We start from the raw sequence: 22,826 nt of genomic DNA on the forward strand, positions 1-22,826 counted from the left end.
GGGTTAAGGGGGAGTGGGCACGTGACAGCCGCGGCGACCAATGAGGAAAGGGCGAAGCGGAGGGCGGGCTGGAGCGCGGCACGTGACCGAGGCAGCGAATATCACGTGACAACGGCACCACCAACCCACAGCCCCGCGCGCGCACAGGCCCCCCCGCCGGGACGGGGGGCGGAGCTATGCTAATACCGACGGACCACGCGGCTCCTCCTCCAGCTCCCCTCGGGAAACCGCGCGCGGGGGCACGTGACACAGTGGGCGGGGATAAGTTTATGAGTGCCGCGCACCGGGGGGTGGGGCTATGCTAATCAGCACTACCGAGCCTCCCGCCTCCCCCATGGAGCCCCCACCTCCGCAGGACCCCTATAGAGCCCCGACGGCTCCATAGGCACCTCCATGGCCCTATAGAGCCATGTCCCACGTCCTATAGGGGGCCTCCCGACCCTATAGGCCCCAGTGGCCCCACAGGAGGCCCTGACAGCTCCACAGACACCCCCAACCCTACAGAGGCCCCTCCCACCCCCCAATATGGGCCTCCCCCCACTACAGAGCCCCACTGGCCCCATAGGGAACCCCCATACCCTATAGCCAGACCTCCAGCCCCTACCCCCTGACACAGAGCCCACACAGCGTCACAGCTCCCTGAAGCCCCCCGGGGACATCCAGGACCCTATAGGCACCCCAGAACCCCCCAGACACCCCCACCCCCCCAGCCCCACAGACAGCACAGCGGCAGCACGGGCAGCAGTTTATTGGGGTCAGCGGTCGGAGCGCAGGTCGGTGGTGAGGGGGTCGTGCTGGATGGTCTGGTGCAGCATCAGCGCCAGCAGCCCGGCTCGGTTCGTCATGGCCGCACGCACGTTGCGCTCCTGCTCGAACAGCTCGTCCAGCTTGTACCACTGCAGGGGCGAGGGACAGCGCTGGGGACACCCCGGGAAAGGGGGACACCCCCAGGACAGCAGTGAGGGCACACTAAAGGAACTGCAGGGACAGCACTGGGGACACAGGGACACCTTGGGGGACACAGTCAGGGTCATGGGGACACCAGGTCACCACTAGGAACATCACTTGGGACGTGGTGACGCTGCCAGGGTCACAGGGACAGGGTCAGGGACATGGGGACACCCGTAAAGCCCCCCGCAGGGCCATGGGGCCACCCCCGGGGACAGAGGGACATGCACAAGGCCACCCACCACGCGGACGCGCTCCAGGTCGACCTCGGCGCGGCGCAGCTTCTCCCAGCAGTAGTGACGGTGGCACTTGCGCTTGGGCACGCGGCAGAAGTCGCCCGTCAGCTCGAAGACATCACGCACCAGCGGGCACCCGCACACCTCGTCCGCCGGCACCTGCACAGCACCCGGGGGGGGGGGGGGGCACAGGGTCAGGGGGGCGCCCCACGGCACCCAGTGGGGCACAGGGTCGGGGGGGGGGGGGCGCCCCACGGCACCTGTGGGTGCCCCTCACCTTGGGGTCCCGCGAGTGCTCGGGGCAGAGCACCTGCAGCCGCTTGCAGTAGGTTTTGCTCTGGGGGTTGTAGACATCGCAGAAGAGGCGGGTGGCCCTGGGGGAGGCGGGATGGTGGGGGAGGGGGGATGGTGGGGGAGGGGGGAACCAGGCCTCTGGGTGGCCCCCTCCCCCACAGGACCCAGGGATCCCCTCCCCCACCACACCCCTACCGGGGGGGGGACCCCCCCCCCCACCATCGTGCACCCAGGGGCACCCCCACCTCCCCCCCAGCCCCACTCACCCCTCGATGCGGGTGGGGTACATGGAGCCGAAGGAGGTCTGGCTCTCGTACTGCCGGCAGAGGGGGTGGGTCAAGGGGGCTATAAGGGCCGGGGACCCTACAGACCCCTCAGTGGCCCCTATAGTCCCCAGAGGGACCCTACAGCCCCTTAAAGAGCCCCACACAGGGTCCATATGGCCCCTATAGATGTGGGGGTCTCCTATAGACATAGTGAAGCCTCTGTATCCCCTATAGTGCCCAAGCTCAGACCCCATATGGCCCCTATAGCCCCCAGACAAAGCCTAGAGCCTCTACAGAGCCCAAACCCAGATCCCATATGGCCCCTCAAGCCCCAGGGAGCCCCGATAGCCCCTACAGAACCCAACAAAATCCATACGGCCCCTCAAGCCCCAGGGAGCCCCGATAGCCCCTACAGAACCCAACAAAATCCATACGGCCCCCTCAAGCCCCAGGGAGCCCCAATAGCCCCTACAGAACCCAACAAAATCCATACGGCCCCCTCAAGCCCCAGGGAGCCCCGATAGCCCCTACAGAACCCAACAAAATCCATACGGCCCCCTCAAGCCCCAGGGAGCCCCGATAGCCCCTACAGAACCCAACAAAATCCATACGGCCCCCTCAAGCCCCAGGGAGCCCCGATAGCCCCTACAGAACCCAACAAAATCCATACGGCCCCCTCAAGCCCCAGGGAGCCCCGATAGCCCCTACAGAACCCAACAAAATCCATACGGCCCCCTCAAGCCCCAGGGAGCCCCAATAGCCCCTACAGAACCCAACAAAATCCATACGGCCCCCTCAAGCCCCAGGGAGCCCCAATAGCCCCTACAGAACCCAACAAAATCCATACGGCCCCTCAAGCCCCAGGGAGCCCCAATAGCCCCTACAGAACCTATCATATGGCCCCTATAGACCCCGGAGGACCCCTATATGCCCTATAGACGCCCAGAACAAGAGTCCCTATGGCCCCTACAGTATCCGGGGGGTGCTGCCAAGTTCTGGGGGTTCCTACAGGGTCCCGCAGACGCTCACAGGGGCCATAGGTACCTTGGCGTAGCAGCGCTCCATGTGACGCAGGGCCACCTTGGGGTTGATGGGGTGGCCACAGGACACGCAGAAGATCTGCAGGTCCGTGTCCTCGCTGTCACCTTCCGTGCTCTGAGGGGGAGGGGGAATCCCAGCATCAGGGGAGGAATCCCAGCATCCGGGTGGATCCCGGTGTTGGGATCCCACTGCTGGGGAGCTGGGGGGCAGATCCCGGTGTCACCCCACCTCCTCGTCCTCGCGGGGTGGGTGCCCCTTGGCGCGGGCAATCAGCCCCTCCAGCTCGTGGAAGCGCCGCTCCATCTCCTGGAGCCGCAGGCGGGCCTGGTGCTGCTCCCGCCGGATCCGCTCCAGCAGCCGCTTCCCGTGCTCCTCCGCCACACAGGGGCTCTGCTGCCACTGCTGGATCCGCTGCGGCAGGATCTCATAGATCCGGCTGCAAGGTGGGATGGCAGATCGGGTTAATGGGTCCGCCCCAGAGTGCTCCCACTACCCCAGGACTTTGGGATCTGGTGGGTGACCCACTCTGGAACCCACTGCAGCAGGATCTTGTCGATCTGGCTGCGAGATGGCACAAGAGACAGAACTCATGGGGCCGCCCTAGGGTGTCCCCACTACCCCAGGATCTCTGGGATCGGGAATGGGGGGAATCCATCCTGGGATCCACTCAGCAGGATCTTGTAAGTCAGGCCAAGAGACCAGGGAGGGAGCGGGGCTTAACAGGGGCACCATGGACAGTCCATGATGCTCCGGGATCTACTGTGAGATCATACGGCTCTAGGATGCTCTGTGCCACTCTATACTGGTTTCTACTGGTCTGTACTGGTCCATACTCACTTGGCGGCCAGCTTGACGCCACAGGCCTCACTGCAGTACTTGGAGGGGGGCCGGGCAGGGCGGGTGCAGCCGGGGCCCAGGCACTGGCCCAGCCCGGCTGGGTCGCGGGCGTCGGGGCGCTCCAGGTGCCGGCTGCGCTCCCGGTGCCGCGGCTTCTGCCGGTGCCGCTTGTACCGCTCCTCCTTCTGCCACCAACCAGTAAGCACCAGTTCACATCAGGAAGGTTCTAGGGACCACCAGGAGCCATCCCAGCAGCTCCTGGTGGACCTCCCATTAAGCCTCAAGGACTCCAGCTCCAGGTCACCCCCAGTTCAGGCTAATAAGGCTCTCGGGCATCACCACTGGATGGATGGATGGAGCCATCCCAGTAGGCCCCAGTGACCTTCCCAGTAAGCCCCAGGGCCTCCCAGCAGCTCCCAGTAAGCCCCAGGTAACACCTTTAAGGCCCTGGGAACCACCAGTTCCTCCCAGACATCACCAAAAGCTCTCCCAGTGGCTCCAAGCAGCCCTCTCAGTAATCCTCGGGGCCTCCCAGTAACCCCCACAAGCTCACCAGCAATTCCCAGTGCCCACCAGAACCTCCCAAGTGCTCTCCCAGTAACTCCCAGTAGCTCCCAGCAGGCCATCTGGACCCCACCTTTTTGTCCGACTTCTTCTCCCGCCGCTTGACGTGCTTGACTTTGACGGCGCGTTTGCGCAGGACGGGGTCGAGGAACGGGGCGTCCTCAGGGTCACTGAGCCACGGCTGCATCAGGGACACAGCAAAAACATGCCTCAGCACTGCAAAAACACACCGCACATTGCCAAGACACACCCCGACATGGGAAAACACACCCTGACATGGGCTAAGAAGACATTTTGGTGCTTTAAAAACATGACGTGACATAATCATAGCACACCTCAACACATAAAAACATGCCTTAATGCACAAAAACACATGTAAGACATGCTTTCATATGAGTAAACATACTTAAAACACACATCTGTGTGCCTAAACATGCTTTAAGCACACCTTGGGGTGCCTATGCACGCTTAAAACACGCTTTGACACACCAAATCTTGTTTCAAACATTCCTGTGTGCCAGAACATGCTTAAAACACATCTTTGCATGCCTTAGCATGCATAAAACATGGCTTGGCATGCCCCAGTGTGCTTAAAACACCGTTTCACATGTGTAAATATGCTTAAAACATACCTTAGTGTGCTTAAACATACTTAAAACATGATTTCACATGCCCTGAATGTGCTTTGACACAATTGACCTGCTTAAAATATGCCTTAGGGGGCCTAAACACGCTAAAAACCTGCCCAGACATGCCAACAACATGCATCAATAGACTTTGACACTGAAAAGTGTACAACATGCTAAAAACATGCGCTGAAGTATCTTGACGTGCTAAAAGCGTGTCGCAGTGCATCAAAGCATGCAGTAGGATGTGGACTGTGACATGGGAACCCCCAACGTGGCCCATCCTGCCATACAGGGACCCTGTGACACATGTGACGTCACGGGAGGACATGTCACAACATGCACAATGACAGTAAAGGGGTGAGATCATGTCGGGACACGTCATGACGTGTCGGGATGCAGATGGAGATGGCTGCAATGGGGATCAGGCATAACATGCCACAGCACGGGAAAACATGCTGTGACATGCATGTACAAGCCATGATAGGGGCAACAGGTGGGTTTGGGGGGGCAACGTGAGATCCCCAAGGCAGGATTGGGGTGATTATGAGTAGGTTTAGGGTCCTAGGGCTGCTTTAGGGGACTTTTTGGTGACTGTGGAGGATTTGAGGCCCCCAAAGTCCATTTTGGGGCAACTCCAAAGCATTTCAGGTCCCCAGAACAGAATCCGGGGCATTCTGTGGCAATTCTGATGGGATCTGGGGTCCTTGCAGCAGGATCTGCCTCATTTGGGTGTGACTTTGGAGGAATTCAGGGCCCCTGGGTCACATTTTAGGGCTAGTCCCAAGGGATCTGGGGTCCCCCTGAGCAGAATGTGAGCCCTTTGGGGCAGGGGAGGGGGTTTGTTGGTGCTGCGGGGGTGGGTTTGAGTTTAGGGTTACTCACCAGGCCGTGCTCGTCGAAGGTGCCAGTGCAGAGCTCCTGGTAGAGCCGGGGGTCGAGTGGCAGCTCCTCGTCCGAGAGGCTCTCGGGGGGCCCCCGCTGCCCCCAGCTGCTCCTTCAGCAGCTCCAGCTCCCCCTCACGCCCCCGCGCCAGCTGGGGGGGGGGTCAGCACCCACCCAGACAGCCGGCACCCCCCTGCCCCAGGGACCCAGACCCCACCCCACCTTCACTGCAGCATCTGGGGTACCCAGGTGTCCAGGGGACCCACAAGAACCCCCACATAGCAAACCCAGGGGGTCCCGTACCCCCCCTTCCATTGCACCCAAGGGGGACGCAGGGGACCCAGACCCCCCTGCATTGCATGTCAGGGGACCCAGGGACACCCCCACCCCAAAAGGGGACCCACAAGAACCCCACACTGCAGCCTCAGGGTGGGTGGGACCTGGCATCAACCCTCCCCTGACCCAGGGGGACCCCAGCACCCAAGACCCCTCCCCCACCCCAAGGGACCCCAGCATCCAGGGGCACCCGGTCCCCTACCCCAAGGACCCATGCGTCCGGGAGCCCCCCTCCCCCACCCTGGGGGCACTCAGGCATCCGGGTGACTCACCGAGGTGGGGAAGTACTTGTAGGACTCCTGGGGAGAGGAGGGACATGTCAGGGACATGGGAGGGATGTGGGGACATGGGGACACATGAGGGACATGGGACACGTTGACAAAGGAACGTGTCAGGGACACATCCAGGATGTAGGGAGAGATTGGGAATGTGTCAGGGACGTGAACATGGCAACAAGGGGACACATAACACGTCTGGGACACAACACAGTGACACAGATACGTCATGAGCCTGACACATCAAGGACGTGTGACAAGGGGATGCAGGGACACGTCAGGGATGTGGGGGTGCGCTGGGGATGTGCCAGTGACATGGGGACACAGGACACTGACACATTGGGGACACAGGACACTGACACAAACATGTCAAGGATATGTCAGAGACCCAGTGGAGACACATGATAAGGTGACATGGAGCCACATTAGGGACACGTTCCCACCACTCCCACCAACACCCCAGGACCCACGTACCCCAAAACCCCTGCACATGCTAAGGCCATGCTAATGCCACACGAACCACACCCTAAGACTATGCTAGCAAAACGTAAAACACATTAGTAACACGCTAAGGCCACACTAGTAACACACGAGCCTGCTAAGCATGTGCTACGAATACACAGGACACCAAATACACCCCAAGATCACACCAGCAACAGGTTAAAAACATATTAGGTCGTATTAAGGACATGCTAACACACCAAGGATGCAATAAGCACACGTTAAAACCATGCTAACAACATACCAAAGATGAAACATAATAACCACGCTAAAAACATGCCAAGTCTGCCTTAATGCACTAGCCCCACGCTAACGCTGCACCAAGCCCACGCTAAGGCCCCGTGACTCACCCGTGCACGCAACTGGCACTGCCGCAGGCGGCACTTCTGCCGGATCTTGTTGGGGCCCCCGAACTTCTTCATGTCACGGCAAAAGTCGCACTGCCCGCAGTCCTCGGGGCGCCGGCACGCCTCGCACTCGCCACACATGCGTGCCGACCGCTTGATCTGTGACAGGGGTGACACCCAAGCGTTGTGGGGGGACACCTATGTATCTAGGTCCCCGTCGCCGCAGACCCCTCCCTGCTGCTGCAGACCTACCTTGGCAGCCCGTCCCTGCTCTAGTGCCAGCTCCTGGGCCTTGGCGCTCTCATGTTCCCGCTCCTTCTCCCGCCACTTCTTGTGCCGGTAACGGATCTCCAGGGTAGGGTCCTTCTCTGGTGGGGGGGAAAGGACAGCGTCAGGGGGACCCAGGCATCTCAATCCTAACCCAGGCCTCCCCAAACCCCCATAAAAAGGGACCCTGGCGTCCAGCACCCCCACAAAAACCACCCAGGCACCCCAGGCCCACTGCTTCTCCATCTAAAGCTCAACACAGACCCCCAAACCCTCACCCAGAGAGGGACCCCGGCCCCCGGGAGCCCCCAGAGAGGGAACCCCTGTGCTCAGGCTCACCTCGGCACTGCAGGCAGTACCACTCCCGGATAGCCTTGGCCATTTTCTCGGTGATGTTGATGCAGTCGCCATGGAACCACTCGTTGCAGTTGTCGCAGCCGCTGCGAGGATGGGGAAAGCTTCAGCCAGGGTATTGGAGCCTCCGGGACCCCCCAACCCCCACTCTGGGAGAACCCGGGTGTGCGGGAACCCCTCCCAACGCTCCCCACAAGGGACCCAAGCGTCCGGAACCCCACCGACACCCCCCCAAGGCACCCAGGCGTCCGTCACTCACATCATGAAGCAGTTAATGTCGGGTTTACGGCACACGCAATACACCGGGGCGTTCTCCTCCCCGCCCGGGCCCGCCTCCGCGTCCGAGAACTCGCTGTCCTGTGGGGACGCGGTATCAGGGCCTACGGGAGCCCCCAGGACCCCAGACCACCCCACCCCACCCCGAAGGGTCCCAGCCGACCGGGCCCCCCCTCACCATCGCGCCTTTGTCGCGGCCGTTGCCTCCAACGGAAGACACCGTACTAGCCCCGCCGCAGCCGGAAGTGGAGGAAACGTGTCAAACTTCCGCTTCCGGGTGGAGGGGGGGGGGGGGACAACACTTGCGCCCAGAGACAAAATGGCCGCGGCGAGGGCGCGCCCGACCCTAAAATGGCGGCGCTCGCGCCTGCGCAGAGCGCCGCAAAATGGCCGCGCCCCCGGTGGGGAGGGGAGCGGCAAAATAGCGGCGGACACTGCGGGCGGCCATGCTGAGAAGGGAAAATGTCACCTGCCTCGCCCGGGACCCCCAGAGAAACACAAAAGCCATGGTGGTGGCTGGTGACGTTTATTGAGGGGGCGGGGGAGAGGGGACATGGGGAAGACATGTGGGAACGTGGGGACATGGGGGTACATGGGACAATGTGGGGAGACATGGGGTGATGTGGGGGACACAGGTGACACACAGGTGACACGCCAGCGACACACGTGACATGCATATGACACACAAGTCCCCCCGCTGTCACGCCTTCCATCACTCAGTCGATGCCTCCAGGGGGCGCTGCAGCCTCTCCAGCTCCTCTGCCAGCCTAGGGGCGGGGTCACAGTAAGTGGGCGTGCCCAGAGAGAGTGGGCGGGGCCAGGAAGGACGCGACCGTGGCAGAGCAGGAAGGTCTCACCTGTCCCTGCGACCACGGCCCCGCTGCCGCCGCTCCAGCTCCGCCTCCAGCCGCTGCTGCGCCCTCGCCTGCTCCTGCTGCACCAGTTGCCTGTGGGACCGGGGCGTTTGCGGGGGGGCAGAGCCAAGCATCCAGGGGAGGGGCCCCAGGGTGCTCAGGGGCAGGGCCATGGGCTTGGAGGGGTGGGGCCAAGCCCTTTGGGGGTGGAGGCAGGATAGGGGGTGGAGCCAGGCATCCAGGCACTCACATGGCCACATGCGCCTCGGGTCCCAGCTGCTTCTCTATCTCCAGCAGATGGCGCTCTGAGGGAGCAGGGCCTGTCACCCCCCAACAGGGGACCCAGACCCTTGCAGGGCAGAGCCAGGCCCTTGGGGGCGGAACCAGGCCCTTGGGGGCGGAGTCAGGCTCTCAAGGGGTGGGGCCAGGCTCTCAGGGGTGGAGCCAAGCCCTTGGGGGTGGAGCCTGTCACCCCCCAGGGGACCCAGGTGCCCAGGGCTCACCCTGCCTCAGCAGCTTCTCCCGTGCCTCCTCCAGTTGCACCAGTTCAGCCTCCAACTGGGCCGGGGCCTGCAGGAAAAGGGAACCCCAGTGTCCGGAAAAGGGGTCCTGGCATCCAGAAAAAGGGGACCTGGCATCGGCACCTCACGTGCGCTTCCTGCAGGTGTTTGTGCTCCTCCATGATAGCATCAAGCTGCTGCCCAAAGTCCTGCCTGCAGGGAGAGGGGGGGGTGACCCACCTGGTCAGGTGACCCAGGTCAGGTGACCCGTGTGACCCTGTGACGCGCCTGTATCCCCGGCGAAGGCGGCGCAGGCGCTCCAGCTCCTGCTCCATCCTCTCCAGGTCCTGCTGGCAGCCCAAGCACAGCCCTCGGCACCTGTGGGGTCAGGGGTCAACAGCGGTGTAAGTGTCAAAAGGGACAAAGGTCAACGGGGTGGGGTGGGCAGGTGGCACTGAGGGGCCAGGGGTCACCAAGGGAGAGCTTAGGAGCAGAAGTGTCAGGGGGCAGAGGTCAGCAGAAGGGCAAGGCTCACTAGGGGTGGGGGTCAGGGAGCACTTGTGGTCAGGGGTCACCAGGGGGTTGGGGTGGCAAGAGGTGACCAGGGTGCTAGGGATCACCAAGGGGGTCAAGAGTCACTGAGGGGGTCAGGGGTCACCAGGGTGCTAGCGGCCCCCAGATTGATTTGGGGTCAGAGGTCACCAGGCTGCCAGAGAGGTCACCAGGGGGTCTTAGAGGAGCCAGAGGTCACCAGGGGTGAGGAGTCACCAGATGGATGTAGGGTCAGAGGTCAGACGGGGGCATAAGCACAGGTGGCATCAGTGGGGGGGGGTGTGTCACAGCAGGACCCAGGCATCCAGGGCCCCTCCCACTCACCTTTGACCTTTGGCCTCCACCTCCTCCCTGCGCAGCCGTGCCCCCCGCAGCTCCTCTGCCAGAGAGGGGACCCAGGCATCCATGGGGGCACCCATGGACCCACATGTCCAGGGTACCCCCTCCCCAACAAAGGACCCAGGCATCCGGCCCCAGGGGATGATGGGATGTTGGCACAACCCCCCAGTGCCTGCTGGGAGGTTGGCCTCAACGTGGCCTCACCCTGTTTCTGCTGCCAGAGCCCCTCCAGCGCTGCCTGACGCTCCTCCACTGCAGGGAGAGGGGTCACTGCCCAGAACCTGGGTCCCCTACCCAGTACCCCCCAGTATCCCTTTGTCCCCCCCATACTGGGAGCAAGTTTTTCCTGCAGCCAGGGTTTGTGGTCTCCTGGTCCCCACTTCGGACACTGGGGTCCATGGGTGTGTGTCCCCACACCTGGGTCCATGGGTGCCCACCACCCCCCCCGACACCTGGGTCCCCCCTGAATGACTCACACTGCTCCTGTTGCTGGCGCAGCCCCTCGCCATGTTCCTGTGCTGCTGCCAGCTCCTGTGCCGTGGCCAGATGTGCTGCAGAGGGGACAGACAGAGATGCCATGAGGGGATGGACAGAGGGACAGGCAGGAGAGATGTTGTGATGGGGGTCCCGCGGTGCTCACCTTGGTGCAGGCTGCACACCCGCCCTACCAGCACATCCAGCCAGCGCTGCACCCCGGGGGAAACCAGGGACGCTGGGGACAGACACACGGTGACACCCGTGTCCCTGGGGTGGGGGAACACCCAGGTGTGAGGGGGAGACACGGCCACCAGAGCCCTCACCCTGTGTGTCACTGTCCATCGCCACAGCCTGAGGGGACAAAGGTGACAATGGCAGCCACATGCTGGCCCCTCGTCCTCTCTCATGTACCTGCCACCCTCCTCCTCCTCCACCTTGCTCCATTTCATGCCCTCTCTTCCCTTTTCCTGTCCCACGCTCCTGCCTCTTCTGTCTGCTTTTCACCCTGTTTTCTGTCCTCTTTTCCCTCTCTTCCATCACGTTTCCCTCCATTTCCCATCCCATTTCCCTCCTTTTTGTCACCTTCTGTCCCTCCCTTTTCTGTCACCTCTTCCAGCCTCTCCTGTCCCTGCTTGCCCCTTTGCTGTCCCTTCTTCCCTCTTTTCTGTCACGTTTCCCTCCATTTACTGTCCCCTTTTTGCTCTTCCGTCATGTTTTCCCTCCATTTTCTGTCCCCTTTTTACCACTCTTGTCTGTCACATTTCCCTCCATCTTCTGTCCCTTTTCTGCCCTCTTTCCCGTCATGTTTCCATCCATTTTCTGTCCCCTTCCCCCCTTCTTTTCTGTCACATTTCCCTCCATTTTCTGTCTCCTCCCCCTCTTTCCTGTCACATTTCCTTCCATTTTCTGTCCCCTTTTCCCCCTTTTTCCTGTCATATTTCCATCCATTTTCTGTCCCCTTTTTGCCCTCAATTTTCTGTTACGTTTCCTTCCATTTTCTGTCCCATTTTTCTGTCATGTTTCCCTCAAATTTCACCTGCTTTCCCTTCCTTTTTGTCACATTTTCCCTCCATTGTCTGTCTGTCCCCTCCGTCCTGTCCCCCCCTTTTCTGTCACATTTCCCTCAAGTTTTGGTGATTCACTCTTCCTCCTCGATTCTGTCACCTTCTCCACATAGTTTCTGTCCCCTCCTCCCGCCCTTTTTTGTGCCAATCTTTGCCCTCTATTTTCATTCTTTCCCCTTCTCATCATGCTTCCCTCCATTTTCTGTCCCATTTTCCCTCTTTTCTGTCACATTTTCCCTCCATTTTGTCCTTTTTTTGCCCTCCAATTTTGTCCCCTCTTCCACCCTCTTTCCTGTCATGTTTCCCTCCATTTTCTGTCCCCTTTTTGTTCTCCATTTTCTGTCACATTTCCCTCCATTTTCTGTCCCCTTTTTGCCCTCCGTTTTCTGTCCCCTTTTCACCCTCCAATTTTGTCCCATTTCTCCTCCATTTTCTGTCCCATTTCCCCCCATTTTTCTGTCACGTTTCCCTTCATTTTCTGTCCCCTTCCCCCCTTTTCTGTCATGTTTCCCTCCATTTTCTGTCCTTTTTGCCCTCAATTTTCTGTCACGTTTCCCTCCATTTTCTGTCCTCTTTTCTGTCACATTTTCCCTTCATTTTCTGTCCCTTTGTCCCCTCTTTCCTGTCACATTTCCCTCCATTTTCTGTCCCCTTTTTGCCCTCAATTTTCTGTCACATTTCACCCTGTGTTTTCTGTCCCCTTTTCCCTCCCTCTTTCCTGTCACGTTTCCCTCCATTTTCTGTCCCCTTTCCTGTCACATTTTCCCTCAATTTTCTGTCCTCTTCCCCCCTCTTTCCTGTCACGTTTCCCTCCATTTTCTGTCCTCTTTTCTGTCACATTTTCCCTTCATTTTCTGTCCCTTTGTCCCCTCTTTCCTGTCACATTTCCCTCCATTTTCTGTCCCCTTTTTGCCCTCAATTTTCTGTCACATTTCACCCTGTGTTTTCTGTCCCCTTTTCCCTCCCTCTTTCCTGTCACGTTTCCCTCCATTTTCTGTCCCCTTTCCTGTCACATTTTCCCTCAATTTTCTGTCCTCTTCCCCCCTCTTTCCTGTCACGTTTCCCTCCATTTTCTGTCCCCTTTCCTGTCACATTTTCCCTCAATTTTCTGTCCTCTTCCCCCCTTTCCTGTCACGTTTCCCTCCATTTTCTGTCCCCTTTTTGCCCTCAATTTTCTGTCACATTTCACCCTGTGTTTTCTGTCCCCTTTTCCCTCCCTCTTTCCTGTCACGTTTCCCTCCATTTTCTGTCCCCTTTCCTGTCACATTTTCCCTCAATTTTCTGTCCTCTTCCCCCCTCTTTCCTGTCACGTTTCCCTCCATTTTCTGTCCCCTTTCCTGTCACATTTTCCCTCAATTTTCTGTCCTCTTCCCCCCTTTCCTGTCACGTTTCCCTCCATTTTCTGTCCCCTTTCCTGTCACATATTCCCTCAATTTTCTGTCCTCTTCCCCGTCACGTTTCCCTCAATTTTCTGTCCTCTTCCCCCCTTTCCTGTCACGTTTCCCTCCATTTCCTGTCCCCTTTCCTGTCACATTTTCCCTCAATTTTCTGTCCTCTTCCCCCCTCTTTCCTGTCACGTTTCCCTCCATTTTCTGTCCCCTTTCCTGTCACATTTTCCCTCAATTTTCTGTCCTCTTCCCCCCTCTTTCCTGTCACGTTTCCCTCCATTTTCTGTCCCCTTTCCTGTCACATTTTCCCTCAAATTTCTGTCCCCTTCCCCCCTCTTTTCTGTCATGTTTCCCTCCATTTTCTGTCCCCTTTTTCCCCTCAATTTCCTGTCACATTTCCCTCCGTTTTCTGTCCCCTTGCCCCACTATTTTCCACCACGTTTCCCTCTGGTTTTGTCCCCTTTCCTCCCTTTTCTTACCTCTCTTCCCTCCATCTTGTTACCTCTTCCCTCTCCTCTCTCCACACCCGGTGTCCACACCCCGTGCCATCTCTCCCATGACATGCCGCACCCCCTCCCCTGCGGCAGCCCCCCCCCCACTGACACAGGGGACTCTTTTCTCTGGCGGCGCTTTATTCCCCACGTCAGGGCCGGGGGGTGCTCAGCCCTCGGCCTCGGCCCCCTCAGGGCGGGCAGGGGCGGCGCAGTATGGCGGTGGGTAACGGATGAAGAGCCAGTCCTCCTCCTTCTTCAGCCAGCGCAGCAGCTTGGTGAGGACCCCAATGGCCCCCGCCTTGGTCACCAGTGGGCTGAAGCAGCCGTACAGCTCAAACTTGCTTGTCACCTGGAGGAACCGGTGCCCATGTTAACTCTAGCTCCTACTGATGGCAACGCCGGGGAGCAGCCCTTATTAACCCTGGGACAGTGTCACCGGTGAGCGTCCCCTGGGACCTTCTGGAAGTGCCACCAGCAAGAACCCCCAGTAACTGCTGCCAGTGAGCACCCCTATTAACTCTGGGACCTACGGACAACATCACCAGTTAGCACCCCCATTAGCTGATGGGGCTCCCAGTAAGCACTCCCATTAACTCTGAAACCTACTGAGAGCATGGCAAGCGAGTACCCGTGTAAACTCTGGGACTCATTGATGGTGCCGCCAGCAAGCACCCCCAGGAACGGAAGGTGCTGCCAGTGAACACCTGTTAACTCTGGAATCTACTGATGGCTCCTCCCTCAACTCACCCAAGCTAAAAGCGTCTCCTTCTCTGCCACGTGGTAGAGGAGGCGCAGGGGCCGGTGGGGGCTGTGCACACGGCTGTGCAGGTAGTGGTACAGGTCAAAGAGCCGGTGTTGCTCCTCCTCGCTAGTGTAGGGGTCCTCCAGCTCGGGGCTGCAAACCAGTGGTGGTGGTGAGATGACACAGGTGTCAGGCACACTACGTGTGTGTGCCCCCCCGTGCCCCTCCTTGCATTTTTGGGGTCCCCCCCGCACCTTGTAAACTGTGGCAGCTGCTGCATCTCCTCCGGCCCCTCCAAGGGCTTGTAGAGAAAATGGCGGAGCTCAGGGGCACCAGGGCGGGAGGGGCCATAGCCTGCCCCCCCCCGCACCGCTGCCGCCAGCTCCCCCAACCACCCCTGCACTCGCAGGGTATCCTCCAAGTGCCGCCGGCACCCTGCTGCTGCGTAGAACCCCTCACGCTCTGTTGACAGCAGGATGAGTGTCACTGCACCGCTGGTTCTGCCACCAGTGCCTCCTTCCTCCTCTTCCTCCTCGCCCAGTGCTGCTGCATAGGCGTAGAAGTAGCCATCGGGGTTGAAGTGGGGTAAACAGACAGGGGTCCACACCTCACCTGCCCCTACCCCGCTCCCCAAAAGGTTGAGGAGGAGGTGGAGGTCGCTGGCACACAATTGCCCGCCCTCTGCCAAGGCCCGCTGCCGCGCTGCCGTCACCAACCGCCCACCAGCTGCCAGCAAGGCCAAAGCAGGCGCGGGGACGGCGGCAGCGGCAGCGCGGCGCAGAGCCCCTGAAACTGCCCGTCGGAGAGGCGCGGGGAGGGGCAGGCAACGCGCGGCACCCAACAATAACCGCCCGTCTGCTGCCGCACCAGAAAGCAAGCGGTCCAGGACGGCTTCGGCACCAGCCAGGAGGCGCCGGAGGTCATAACCGCGGCGGCGGGCAAAGACGCGGGCGATGCCGCCACGGGTGAGGAGGCTGAGGATCTGCTCATGGACAAACGCCAGCTCCCGCCGCAGCTGGGCTGCTGACTGCCGTGTGCGTGACACTGACACTAGCAGCAACGGCCCCCGCTGCTCAAACACCAGCGTCCGGTCCTCTGCAGTGAGGAGAGGGATGCGTGACAAGGGAACCGGGGGCCAGCAGTGCACTGCAGGGGTGCCCCCCTTCCCACTACCCCTTCGCTGACCCCTCCCTTACCGGAGCAGATGGCGCGGATGGCGTTGCCACCACTCTGGATGAAGGAGACGAGTGCCATCATGACACCCATGGTGGCCGCCAACGCTTCCTCGTTGCCGTGCCGGGAGTAGATGGGCTTCCCTGCTTCGCTTAGCACAAAGACGTGCTTCCTCCGGCACCGCCACCCCGCTGCCGTCACGTCCTCCTCTGCACCACGCCGGCACCCTGGCGATGTCATGGCAGCTGCTGTTGTCACTGCCGCCGTCACCTCCTCCTCCCCGCCATGCTGACACTCTGGGGACAACGTGGGTGCTGCCACCACCCCCCCCCGCCGCCTCCTCCTCCTCCTCTTCCTCTTCCTCCCCGCCTTGCCGGCACTCTGGGGACGACGTTGATGCTGCCACCGCCATCACTGCCAGCTCGGTCTCGGCCGCATCTGTGACAGGTAAGGACAGTTGAGGCACCCAGGACCCCCTGACCTCCCTGCAGATGACCCAGGAGTCTGGGGTCTCACCTGGGGGCTGGGGGGTCCCACTGCGAGGTGGGGAGGAGCTGGGCGTCGCCGCCATCATGTCCGCCTGCAGGGTGGGGAGGGTGTGTCATGTGGGCCCTGCCCAGACACCCAAGGGGGTGGGGCCTCAAGCCACGCCCTTTGTCCACGCCCCAAATCCCCAACAGAATGGCGCAGCCCCGCCCTGGGATGGGATCTTTCCACCGGGCCACGACCCCATGTCACTAAGCCATGCCTCCAGGGGACCCGGCCTGGAGCTGTAGCCCCACCCCTTTAGCTACGCCCCCAGCCCCAGCCCCGCCCACCGGGGCTATAGCCCCGCCCCTTTTCATGCCCCACCCCCTCGCGTTTAAAGCCCCGCCCCCCGGCGCTATCGCCAGTGTCCCACTGTCCTGTCCCACTGTCCCGCCCCCCTGCCCCCGCCCCTCGCCGGCCCCACCCCCGTCCCGCCCCGCTCACCCGCCCGTGGCCCGGCTCCTGCCGCCGCCGCCGCTTCCGGGGGCGCCGCGCCGTGCGCCCCGTGACGCTACCTCGCCGCGCCGCCCGCCCCGCCAATCAGAGCCCTGCGCGGGGAAAGTAGGCGCGGTCGCCTAACGTCGGCCAATCAGAGATCGGGGGGCGGTGCTTGGGGCATCGTCTGGCTTGTGACGTCACTTTTGGCGGGTTCCCACCCCTGCCCACCCCTGCTCCTCGTGACGTCCCCTCGCGGCCGCACGCCGTCTCGCGTCCCTTGCTGACGTCACGCAGGACGGGCGGGGCCGGGACTCTCAGAGCCCCGTGATCCGGACGCCTAGCTCCCCGCTAGCTCCACCTCCCGCCCTATAGGGGCCGTAGGGGACCCCCCCAGCCCTATAGGAGCTATAGGAACGCACACCCAGGCTCTATAGAGGCTATACAGACCCCCACGGGCCCTGTAGGAGCTATAGGGATACCCCCACAGCTCTATAGAGGCTATACAGACCCCCATGGGCCCTATAGGAGCTATAGGGACCAGCCAAGATAAGCTATAGGAGACCCCCTGCGCACTATAGAGGCTAAAGATGGGGCTATATAGCCCCATAGCAGCTATAGTGCTGCCGCAGAAGTGCTATAGGATCTATAAGGACACCCTCCCCGAGTTTTTCTAGGGGCTACAGGACCTTCCCACAAAGGCTCTATAGGGTCTGTAGAGTCCCCCAGATGCTATAGAAGCTATAGGTGAACACCCACCCACCCCGGGTCCACCCCAGGGGCGGGACTTAGCAGTGGGGCGTGGCCTGTGGGCCCAATAACCCCCCGGGTCCCCTCCATCGCCCAGATGCCTAGGCTCCCCCATCAGCACCCTGATGCCGCTGCCCCCACCCCACCCCAGCTGGGCCCAGGGGGTCAAGGTCAGGGGGCACCCAGGTGTCTGGGCGGGGGTCAAGGTCAGAGGGGACTCAGGTGTCTGGGGGTCAAGGTCAGGGGGAAGCCACACATCTGGGAAAAGGGAACCCAGGCATCCGGTGGGTCAAGGTCAGGAAGGACCCAGGTTGGGGAACAGGACTGGGAGACCCCAGTCACCAGCTGCAGGAGGCACCTGCTCCCAGGAAGGAGGGCACAAAGAAATACTGGGGGGTACTGGGAAGGGGACCCGGGCACGCAGGGCGGGGGGGTGCGAGGGCGGGTGCGACACTTCCTGCCCCGGAAAACCAGAAGTGAGAGAAGGGGCCCAGGCACTCAGGCAGGGAACGCAGGCGTCGGGGGGGACCCAGGCGTGTGGGTGACCCCTCTCCCCACACTTTGCAGCCCCCTCTTCTCCAGGACGCTGTTGCCCGCCGTGTGCTGCAACGCCCCCTGCTCAGGTGAGCCCTGGATATCTGGGTCCCCTTCAGCTGGGGGTGGGTGAACGGACCCAGACGCCTGGGTCCTTCCCCTCTCCCCTCCCCTCTCCCCCCAGGAGCGTGTCGGTGCCAGCGGAGCCCCCCCGCATGGATGTCACCTATGCTGTGGTCAACAAGGCTCGCCGGGGAGGTGGGGCCACAGGAAAAGACCCCACCTCTTTTGAGCAAGACCCCACCCCCCTGGGAAGCTCCTCCCTCCCTGGGAGCCCCGTGCGGCACCCCTTACCCACCCTGGCTGGTGAGTCTTGGGGACCCCCTGTGCCCTACAGCATCCATATGACCCCCCCTGCCCCAGAGCCTATAGAGCACATATGATCCCCCCGGCTCCTGGCCCTGTAGGCACTACTTCAGTCCCTGTGGATCCCATACTAGTCCCCCTTGGAGCCTATAGGCTCTGTACAGTCCCTCCCTGTGCCCTATAGGGTATTTTGTGCTCTACCCCTTCCCCACGAGACATCTGGTCCCCGTAGTGCCTACCCGCTCCCTCCCTGGCCCCTATAGAGACCACTCCACAGCCCCACCCCCTCCAGGAACACTTCTGGTTCTTATAGACTATACATCTTCTCCCTGGTCCCTAGAGGGTCTATGCAAGCTTCCCCCTACAGCTCCTTTAAGAGACCTATGATCCCTATTGCACGTAAAGGTTTCCTATAAGGACCATATAACGTTGCCTCACTCCATAGGCCATCGCTGACCCCTATAGGATGCATACGATGGTTGATACAAGGTCTGTCCCCCCCCAGCACCTATAAGACTCCGATTCCCCACTCTCCTCCAGCCTCTCCCCAACCCAGTGATGGTGCCTATGAGGTCGTGACCCCGCATGGAGACCCCAGCAGCTCCCCCTGCCTCGGTGAGTAGCCGGGGGGGACCCAGGTAGCTGGGGAGGGGGCACACAGGCACCTGGCCACCGCCTCATCCCTGCCCCTTCCCCAGGGTTTAACTTCCGGATCAGGAAGCCGAAGGGCCCGCGGGAACCTCCGGCTGAATGGTCCCGGGTATGAGGGAGACCCCCCGCCAGGGTGGGCAGCCCCAGTGATACCTGCTGGGAACTGGACAATGACCAAACCACACGTTTATTACGAGCAATAAAACCAGTGAGAGCAGTGTCAGGTGGCGCTGAGCAGGCGGCGTTTCGGGGCGGTGGCTGTGTAGGGGTGCCAGCGCCACTCCACGTCGGCAGCGTCCCCCTGCTCCAGGGTCCCCAGGCGGATGAGATAGGCTGGAGGGACACATTGGGGACACATTAGGGACACTCCTAGGGCCACTGGGGCCAGTTGGGGCCAGTTGGGGACACTCACGGCGCAGCTGGAACCGGGGTCCCACCTCTTCCAGCTCTACCTTCTTGCCCTGGCGTCGGTAGACGTGGTTCCTGTGGGTTGGTGGCAGGGGCGGTCAGGCACCCATCAGTGTCCCTGTGTCACCCCCACTATGTCACCTCCCCTGTGTCACCCACCGAACTAAGATGACATCATCCTCGTTGGCAAATGTCACCACGCGGCGGCTGTCGGGGCGGGGGACGGGGAAAAGGTGCTTCAGGATGGTCCCAACCTGGGGAGGGGGAGAGGGTCACCCCCCCCACCCCCAGTGCCACCAACCGCTGCAACCCCCAGTGTCCCCCTGAAATGCCCTCATAAGTTCTCCATCCCCTGTCCCCCCATATCTCCCTTCATATTTCCCCATGTCCCCCCACAACCCCACCTCCCCATGTCCCTCCACACACCGCTGTACCTCCGATGTCCCCCCATACCATGTCCCCATGTCCCCCCAACACCCCCTTAATGTCCCCCCACACCCCTCCGTCACCCCCCAAATGCCCCCATGTGCCCCCACACCCCCCCTGTTCCCCCATACTCCCCTGTCCTCCTTGTCCCTACCCGGCGCCCCAAGGCGGAGTCAAGTTTCAGCAACAGCAGATGGGGGGCCGCCAGGGGGGCGCCCCCCAGCCCCCCCACCTCCTGCCGCAGCACGGCCCCACTCAGGGTGAAGTGGGCTGTGGGGCCATGGGGCAGGTGGCACAGGGACAGTCCGTCTGCATGGGGGGAGCAGTATCCTTAGGGCACACTCCTGGCAGGCCCCGCCCCTTCCCCTTAGCCCCGCCCCAACAGAGAACCCCGCCCCTTCCCCTTAGCCCCGCCCCAACAGAGAACCCCGCCCCTTCCCCTTAGCCCCGCCCCAACAGAGAACCCCGCCCCTTCCCCTTAGCCCCGCCCCAACAGAGAACCCCGCCCCTTCCCCTTAGCCCCGCCCCAAGAGAACCCCGCCCCTTCCCCTTAGCCCCGCCCCAACAGAGAACCCCGCCCCTTCCCCTTAGCCCCGCCCCAACAGAGAACCCCGCCCCTTCCCCTTAGCCCCGCCCCAACAGAGAACCCCACCCCAACAGGGAACCCCACCCCTTCCCCTTAGCCCTGCTCCCTGAGATAGCCCCGCCCCCTCCCAGCATGCCACAGGGCTGACCGGGCCTGCCACGGGTCTCGTGCAGCAGCAGCAGGTCGGTGACGCCAGCGGCCCGGCAGGCCCCCACCAGCGCCCCCAGCTCTGCCCGGCCCCGGTTCATGCGTTGAGCTCCAGGGATCAGCAGACACACCTCCTGGGGGTGGGGTTAGTGGCGGCCACGCCCCATCCCCAGCCCCTGGGGGCGGGGCCAGCCATACACACACACACATCCCCACACCCCCCCCCACCCCCGTCATGGGTCCCCAGGGGCAGGGCCAAGATGGGCACAGTCACCAAAGACCCCACCCTCTGTAAATGGGGTGGGGCCTCAGAAAGCCACACCCACCCAGCCCTACCCACCCAGCCTCCACTCCCATTGGCTCAGCCAGCACAGCCCAACCCACCTTGGCAAAGACACGGAGGCGGGCGCTGGGCTCGCGGGAGGTGGTGACCATGACCTTGGGGGGCTCCAGCCCCGCCCACCGGTACTCATCGTCTTGGCTACTGGTGGTGTCTGGGGGCAGGACTTAGACAAGCCACGCCCCCTCCTCCCACCCCAGCCCCTCCCTCCAGGCAGGGAGCTCGGGGCTGGAGGGACAGGGGTTGCACCCCGCTCTTGGGGGTTGGGTCAATTTGTTTTGGGGGAATTCAAGGCAAATTTAGCCACTGTTTTAGGGGAGAATTGCTCCAATCTGCTCACTGTTTTGGGGGGAATTAAGGTAAATTCACTCGCCAACTTTGAGGCAAAATGAGACAAGTTTGTTACTCTGTATTTAGGGAGAGAGGGGAACGGGGCAAATTTGATCCCCAGTTTGCGAGAATCAGGCAAATTTAATCTTTATTTTCTGAGGAATTAAGGCAAATCCACCCCTCATTTCGGGGTAAAATGGTGCAAAATGGACGCCAAATCTGGGGGTCCCTGGGGCAAACCCTCTCCGCTGTGGGGTTCTCCACTCACCCCCTACCCCTGGCGTGTCGAACTCCAGCTCCTTCTGCAGCGCCAAGGCCTCACGCCGCAGCTCCGTGGGCAGCAGCCGATTCTCTGCAGGGGTGGGGAGGAGGGGGTAGCACCAGGGGGCTCAGGCAGGACCCCCCAACACCCTGAACCCCTCTAAGCCCCCTTTCTCCCCAAAACCCTTCCCCCACGCCTCCCCAAACCCCTTCTTTACATCCCCCAAACCTCCTTGCCCCACTCCAAGCCCTTTACCTCCCCAAATCCCCCTTTATCCCCCCAAAATCCCCTCTGCGCCCCCAAAACCCCCTCTGCCCCTCCCAAACCCTCCCTTAAATCCCCCCAAACCCCACTCTGCCCTCACTGAAACCTCCCTCTAACCCCCAAAATTCCTCTTACGCCCCACCCTTAACACCCCAAGTCCTCTTTAACCCCGCCCCCCTCCCCCAAAACTCCTGTTTGTCCCCCTGGCCTCACCCTCCAGCGCCTGCCGGAGCTGCTCCTTCTTGTCCTGCTGCCGGCGCAGCCGCTCCTCCTGTGCCCGTCGCTGCAGGTACTCGCGGCGCTCCCGGGCCTGGCGGCGCAGCTGTGGGGGGCACGGTGACATCAAGGGGGGCACGGTGATGTAAGGTGGAGATGCTAGGGGGAAAGGGGAGCAGCACAGGGTGGGCTGCGCAGGGACACTGTGGAGGGACGCAGGGGGTGTAACATGGGGGGACAGAAGCACCCTGAGGGGCACGGGAGGTAGATGGGGATGGGGGATACTGGGGGGGGGGGGCCTGTGGAGGCGAATATGGGGGGGATGCAGGGACACCGGGGGAGGGTCTTGGGACATGGAGGGGACACAAGGGGATAGGGGGCCCCATGGGGAAACACGGGGACACTGGGGGGGGGGCATGGGGAGGGGGTTATGGGGGGATATAGGGACACTGGGGGAGAGTGGGGACATAGCGGGGACGAGATGGGGATGAGAGGCCCCATGGGGAAACACAGAGATGTTGGGAGGGGCGTGGGGAGTGGGGTATGGGGGGATACAGGGACACAGGGGGAGGGTCTGGGGATATGGGGGGGGGACACAGGGATGGGAGGCCCCATGGGGAAACACGGGGACACTGCGGGGAGTCAGGGGGCACCGTGGAGGGGACACAGGGGTGAGGTGCCCTGTGGGGGGGGGCCATGGGGATCCGGAGGGGGAGGCAAGGGGGGGTGTGGGGACACGAGGAGGCCATGGGGACCCCGGGGGGGCGGGCACGGCTGTGGGGACCCGGGGTGTGTGAGGACCCCGGGGGGGGACACTGGGGGGAGGGGGGACAGGACAGACGGGCCCCGAGGGAACGCATCCCCTTACCATGGTGGCACCTCCTCAGCTCCCAGCCGCTAACATGCCGGCACCTCCCAACAGCGCCGCCGCTGGTTGGCCGGGTGGC

The 22,826-nt window shown here is 61.8% G+C and overlaps 5 protein-coding genes across 12 annotated transcripts; 1 reads left to right on the top strand and 4 right to left on the bottom strand.

Moving 5' to 3' along the window:
• Positions 1-729: 729 nt before the first annotated feature.
• Positions 730-8,379, bottom strand: CXXC1 (CXXC finger protein 1). 2 transcript variants are annotated; one of them, XM_055789939.1, is made up of 15 exons: positions 8,232-8,379; positions 8,037-8,134; positions 7,763-7,863; positions 7,409-7,524; positions 7,160-7,315; positions 6,306-6,332; positions 5,698-5,733; positions 4,260-4,367; positions 3,623-3,807; positions 3,014-3,221; positions 2,789-2,899; positions 1,745-1,794; positions 1,462-1,558; positions 1,191-1,343; positions 730-896 (listed from the first exon to the last, which is right to left on the bottom strand). In XM_055789939.1, exons 1-15 carry the CDS (start codon positions 8,232-8,234, stop codon positions 756-758), a joined length of 1,590 nt encoding a protein of 529 aa, XP_055645914.1. In that variant the 5' UTR covers positions 8,235-8,379; the 3' UTR covers positions 730-755. The 2 variants fall into 2 exon arrangements, with proteins under 2 accessions (XP_055645914.1, XP_055645915.1); XM_055789940.1 differs by lacking the exon at positions 5,698-5,733.
• Positions 8,380-8,500: 121 nt separating this feature from the next.
• On the bottom strand, positions 8,501-13,908 carry LOC114011450 (synaptonemal complex central element protein 1-like). Of its 5 annotated transcripts, XM_055789943.1 has the most exons (12): positions 13,831-13,908; positions 11,099-11,126; positions 10,939-11,010; positions 10,775-10,849; positions 10,503-10,550; positions 10,284-10,338; positions 9,696-9,785; positions 9,557-9,620; positions 9,411-9,477; positions 9,158-9,297; positions 8,911-9,000; positions 8,501-8,820 (listed from the first exon to the last, which is right to left on the bottom strand). In XM_055789943.1, exons 2-12 carry the CDS (start codon positions 11,115-11,117, stop codon positions 8,770-8,772), a joined length of 771 nt encoding a protein of 256 aa, XP_055645918.1. In that variant the 5' UTR covers positions 11,118-11,126; positions 13,831-13,908; the 3' UTR covers positions 8,501-8,769. The 5 variants fall into 5 exon arrangements, 4 of the variants coding, with proteins under 4 accessions (XP_055645918.1, XP_055645916.1, XP_055645917.1 ...); XM_055789941.1 differs by lacking the exon at positions 13,831-13,908 and having other exon boundaries at positions 10,939-12,186; XM_055789942.1 differs by lacking the exon at positions 13,831-13,908 and having other exon boundaries at positions 9,557-9,616; positions 9,692-9,785; positions 10,939-12,186.
• Positions 13,842-15,890, bottom strand: MON1B (MON1 homolog B, secretory trafficking associated). The gene is made up of 4 exons (XM_027783125.2): positions 15,660-15,890; positions 14,718-15,558; positions 14,469-14,616; positions 13,842-14,070 (listed from the first exon to the last, which is right to left on the bottom strand). The coding sequence occupies exons 1-4, from the start codon at positions 15,874-15,876 to the stop codon at positions 13,888-13,890; spliced, it is 1,389 nt and encodes a 462-aa protein (XP_027638926.2). The 5' UTR covers positions 15,877-15,890; the 3' UTR covers positions 13,842-13,887.
• A 109-nt stretch (positions 15,891-15,999) lies between these two features.
• LOC106112342 (tyrosine-protein phosphatase non-receptor type 18) lies at positions 16,000-19,118 on the top strand. 3 transcript variants are annotated; one of them, XR_003553341.2, is made up of 5 exons: positions 16,000-16,083; positions 17,917-17,972; positions 18,068-18,249; positions 18,790-18,864; positions 18,948-19,118. XR_003553341.2 is itself a non-coding variant. In XM_027783130.2 (5 exons), exons 1-4 carry the CDS (start codon positions 17,475-17,477, stop codon positions 18,826-18,828), a joined length of 357 nt encoding a protein of 118 aa, XP_027638931.2. In that variant the 5' UTR covers positions 17,418-17,474; the 3' UTR covers positions 18,829-18,864; positions 18,948-19,118. The 3 variants fall into 3 exon arrangements, 2 of the variants coding, with proteins under 2 accessions (XP_027638931.2, XP_013152636.3); XM_027783130.2 differs by lacking the exon at positions 16,000-16,083 and adding an exon at positions 17,418-17,519 and having other exon boundaries at positions 18,755-18,864; XM_013297182.3 differs by lacking the exon at positions 16,000-16,083 and adding an exon at positions 17,421-17,519.
• IMP4 (IMP U3 small nucleolar ribonucleoprotein 4) lies at positions 19,069-22,813 on the bottom strand. Its single transcript, XM_055789944.1, has 9 exons — positions 22,748-22,813; positions 21,877-21,985; positions 21,406-21,489; positions 20,852-20,961; positions 20,469-20,601; positions 19,889-20,043; positions 19,468-19,562; positions 19,313-19,383; positions 19,069-19,233 (listed from the first exon to the last, which is right to left on the bottom strand). Exons 1-9 carry the CDS (start codon positions 22,748-22,750, stop codon positions 19,121-19,123), a joined length of 873 nt encoding a protein of 290 aa, XP_055645919.1. The 5' UTR covers positions 22,751-22,813; the 3' UTR covers positions 19,069-19,120.
• Between the last annotated feature and the right edge of the window lie 13 nt (positions 22,814-22,826).

Source organism: Falco peregrinus, chromosome 18, assembly GCF_023634155.1.
Source record: "Falco peregrinus isolate bFalPer1 chromosome 18, bFalPer1.pri, whole genome shotgun sequence".
NCBI lineage: Eukaryota > Metazoa > Chordata > Aves > Falconiformes > Falconidae > Falco > Falco peregrinus.

Excerpts from the sequence above, each read along its gene's own strand:
- IMP4 (XM_055789944.1), bottom strand. Across the intron at positions 20,962-21,405 it reads CGACACGCCAGGGGTAGGGG|ACACCACCAGTAGCCAAGAC; the intron begins GTGAGTGGAGAA and ends TCCTGCCCCCAG. Across the intron at positions 20,044-20,468 it reads CGAGACCCGTGGCAGGCCCG|ACGGACTGTCCCTGTGCCAC; the intron begins GTCAGCCCTGTG and ends CCCCCCATGCAG.
- LOC106112342 (XM_013297182.3), top strand. The coding sequence starts at position 17,475 with ATGCCGCTGCCCCCACCCCACCCCAGCTGGGCCCAGGGGGTCAAG. Across the intron at positions 17,973-18,067 it reads CTGCAACGCCCCCTGCTCAG|GAGCGTGTCGGTGCCAGCGG; the intron begins GTGAGCCCTGGA and ends CTCTCCCCCCAG. Across the intron at positions 18,250-18,789 it reads CCCCTTACCCACCCTGGCTG|CCTCTCCCCAACCCAGTGAT; the intron begins GTGAGTCTTGGG and ends ACTCTCCTCCAG.
- MON1B (XM_027783125.2), bottom strand. The coding sequence starts at position 15,876 with ATGACATCGCCAGGGTGCCGGCGTGGTGCAGAGGAGGACGTGACGGCA. Across the intron at positions 15,559-15,659 it reads CATCCGCGCCATCTGCTCCG|AGGACCGGACGCTGGTGTTT; the intron begins GTAAGGGAGGGG and ends TCCTCACTGCAG. Across the intron at positions 14,071-14,468 it reads AGGAGACGCTTTTAGCTTGG|GTGACAAGCAAGTTTGAGCT; the intron begins GTGAGTTGAGGG and ends CGGTTCCTCCAG.
- LOC114011450 (XM_055789941.1), bottom strand. The coding sequence starts at position 11,224 with ATGAAATGGAGCAAGGTGGAGGAGGAGGAGGGTGGCAGGTACATGAGA. Across the intron at positions 9,001-9,157 it reads CCCGAGGCGCATGTGGCCAT|GCAACTGGTGCAGCAGGAGC; the intron begins GTGAGTGCCTGG and ends CCGGTCCCACAG. Across the intron at positions 8,821-8,910 it reads GGCCGTGGTCGCAGGGACAG|GCTGGCAGAGGAGCTGGAGA; the intron begins GTGAGACCTTCC and ends CCCCGCCCCTAG.
- CXXC1 (XM_055789939.1), bottom strand. Across the intron at positions 7,316-7,408 it reads AGCAGGGACGGGCTGCCAAG|ATCAAGCGGTCGGCACGCAT; the intron begins GTAGGTCTGCAG and ends CCCCTGTCACAG. Across the intron at positions 6,333-7,159 it reads AGTGCCAGTTGCGTGCACGG|GAGTCCTACAAGTACTTCCC; the intron begins GTGAGTCACGGG and ends TCCTCTCCCCAG.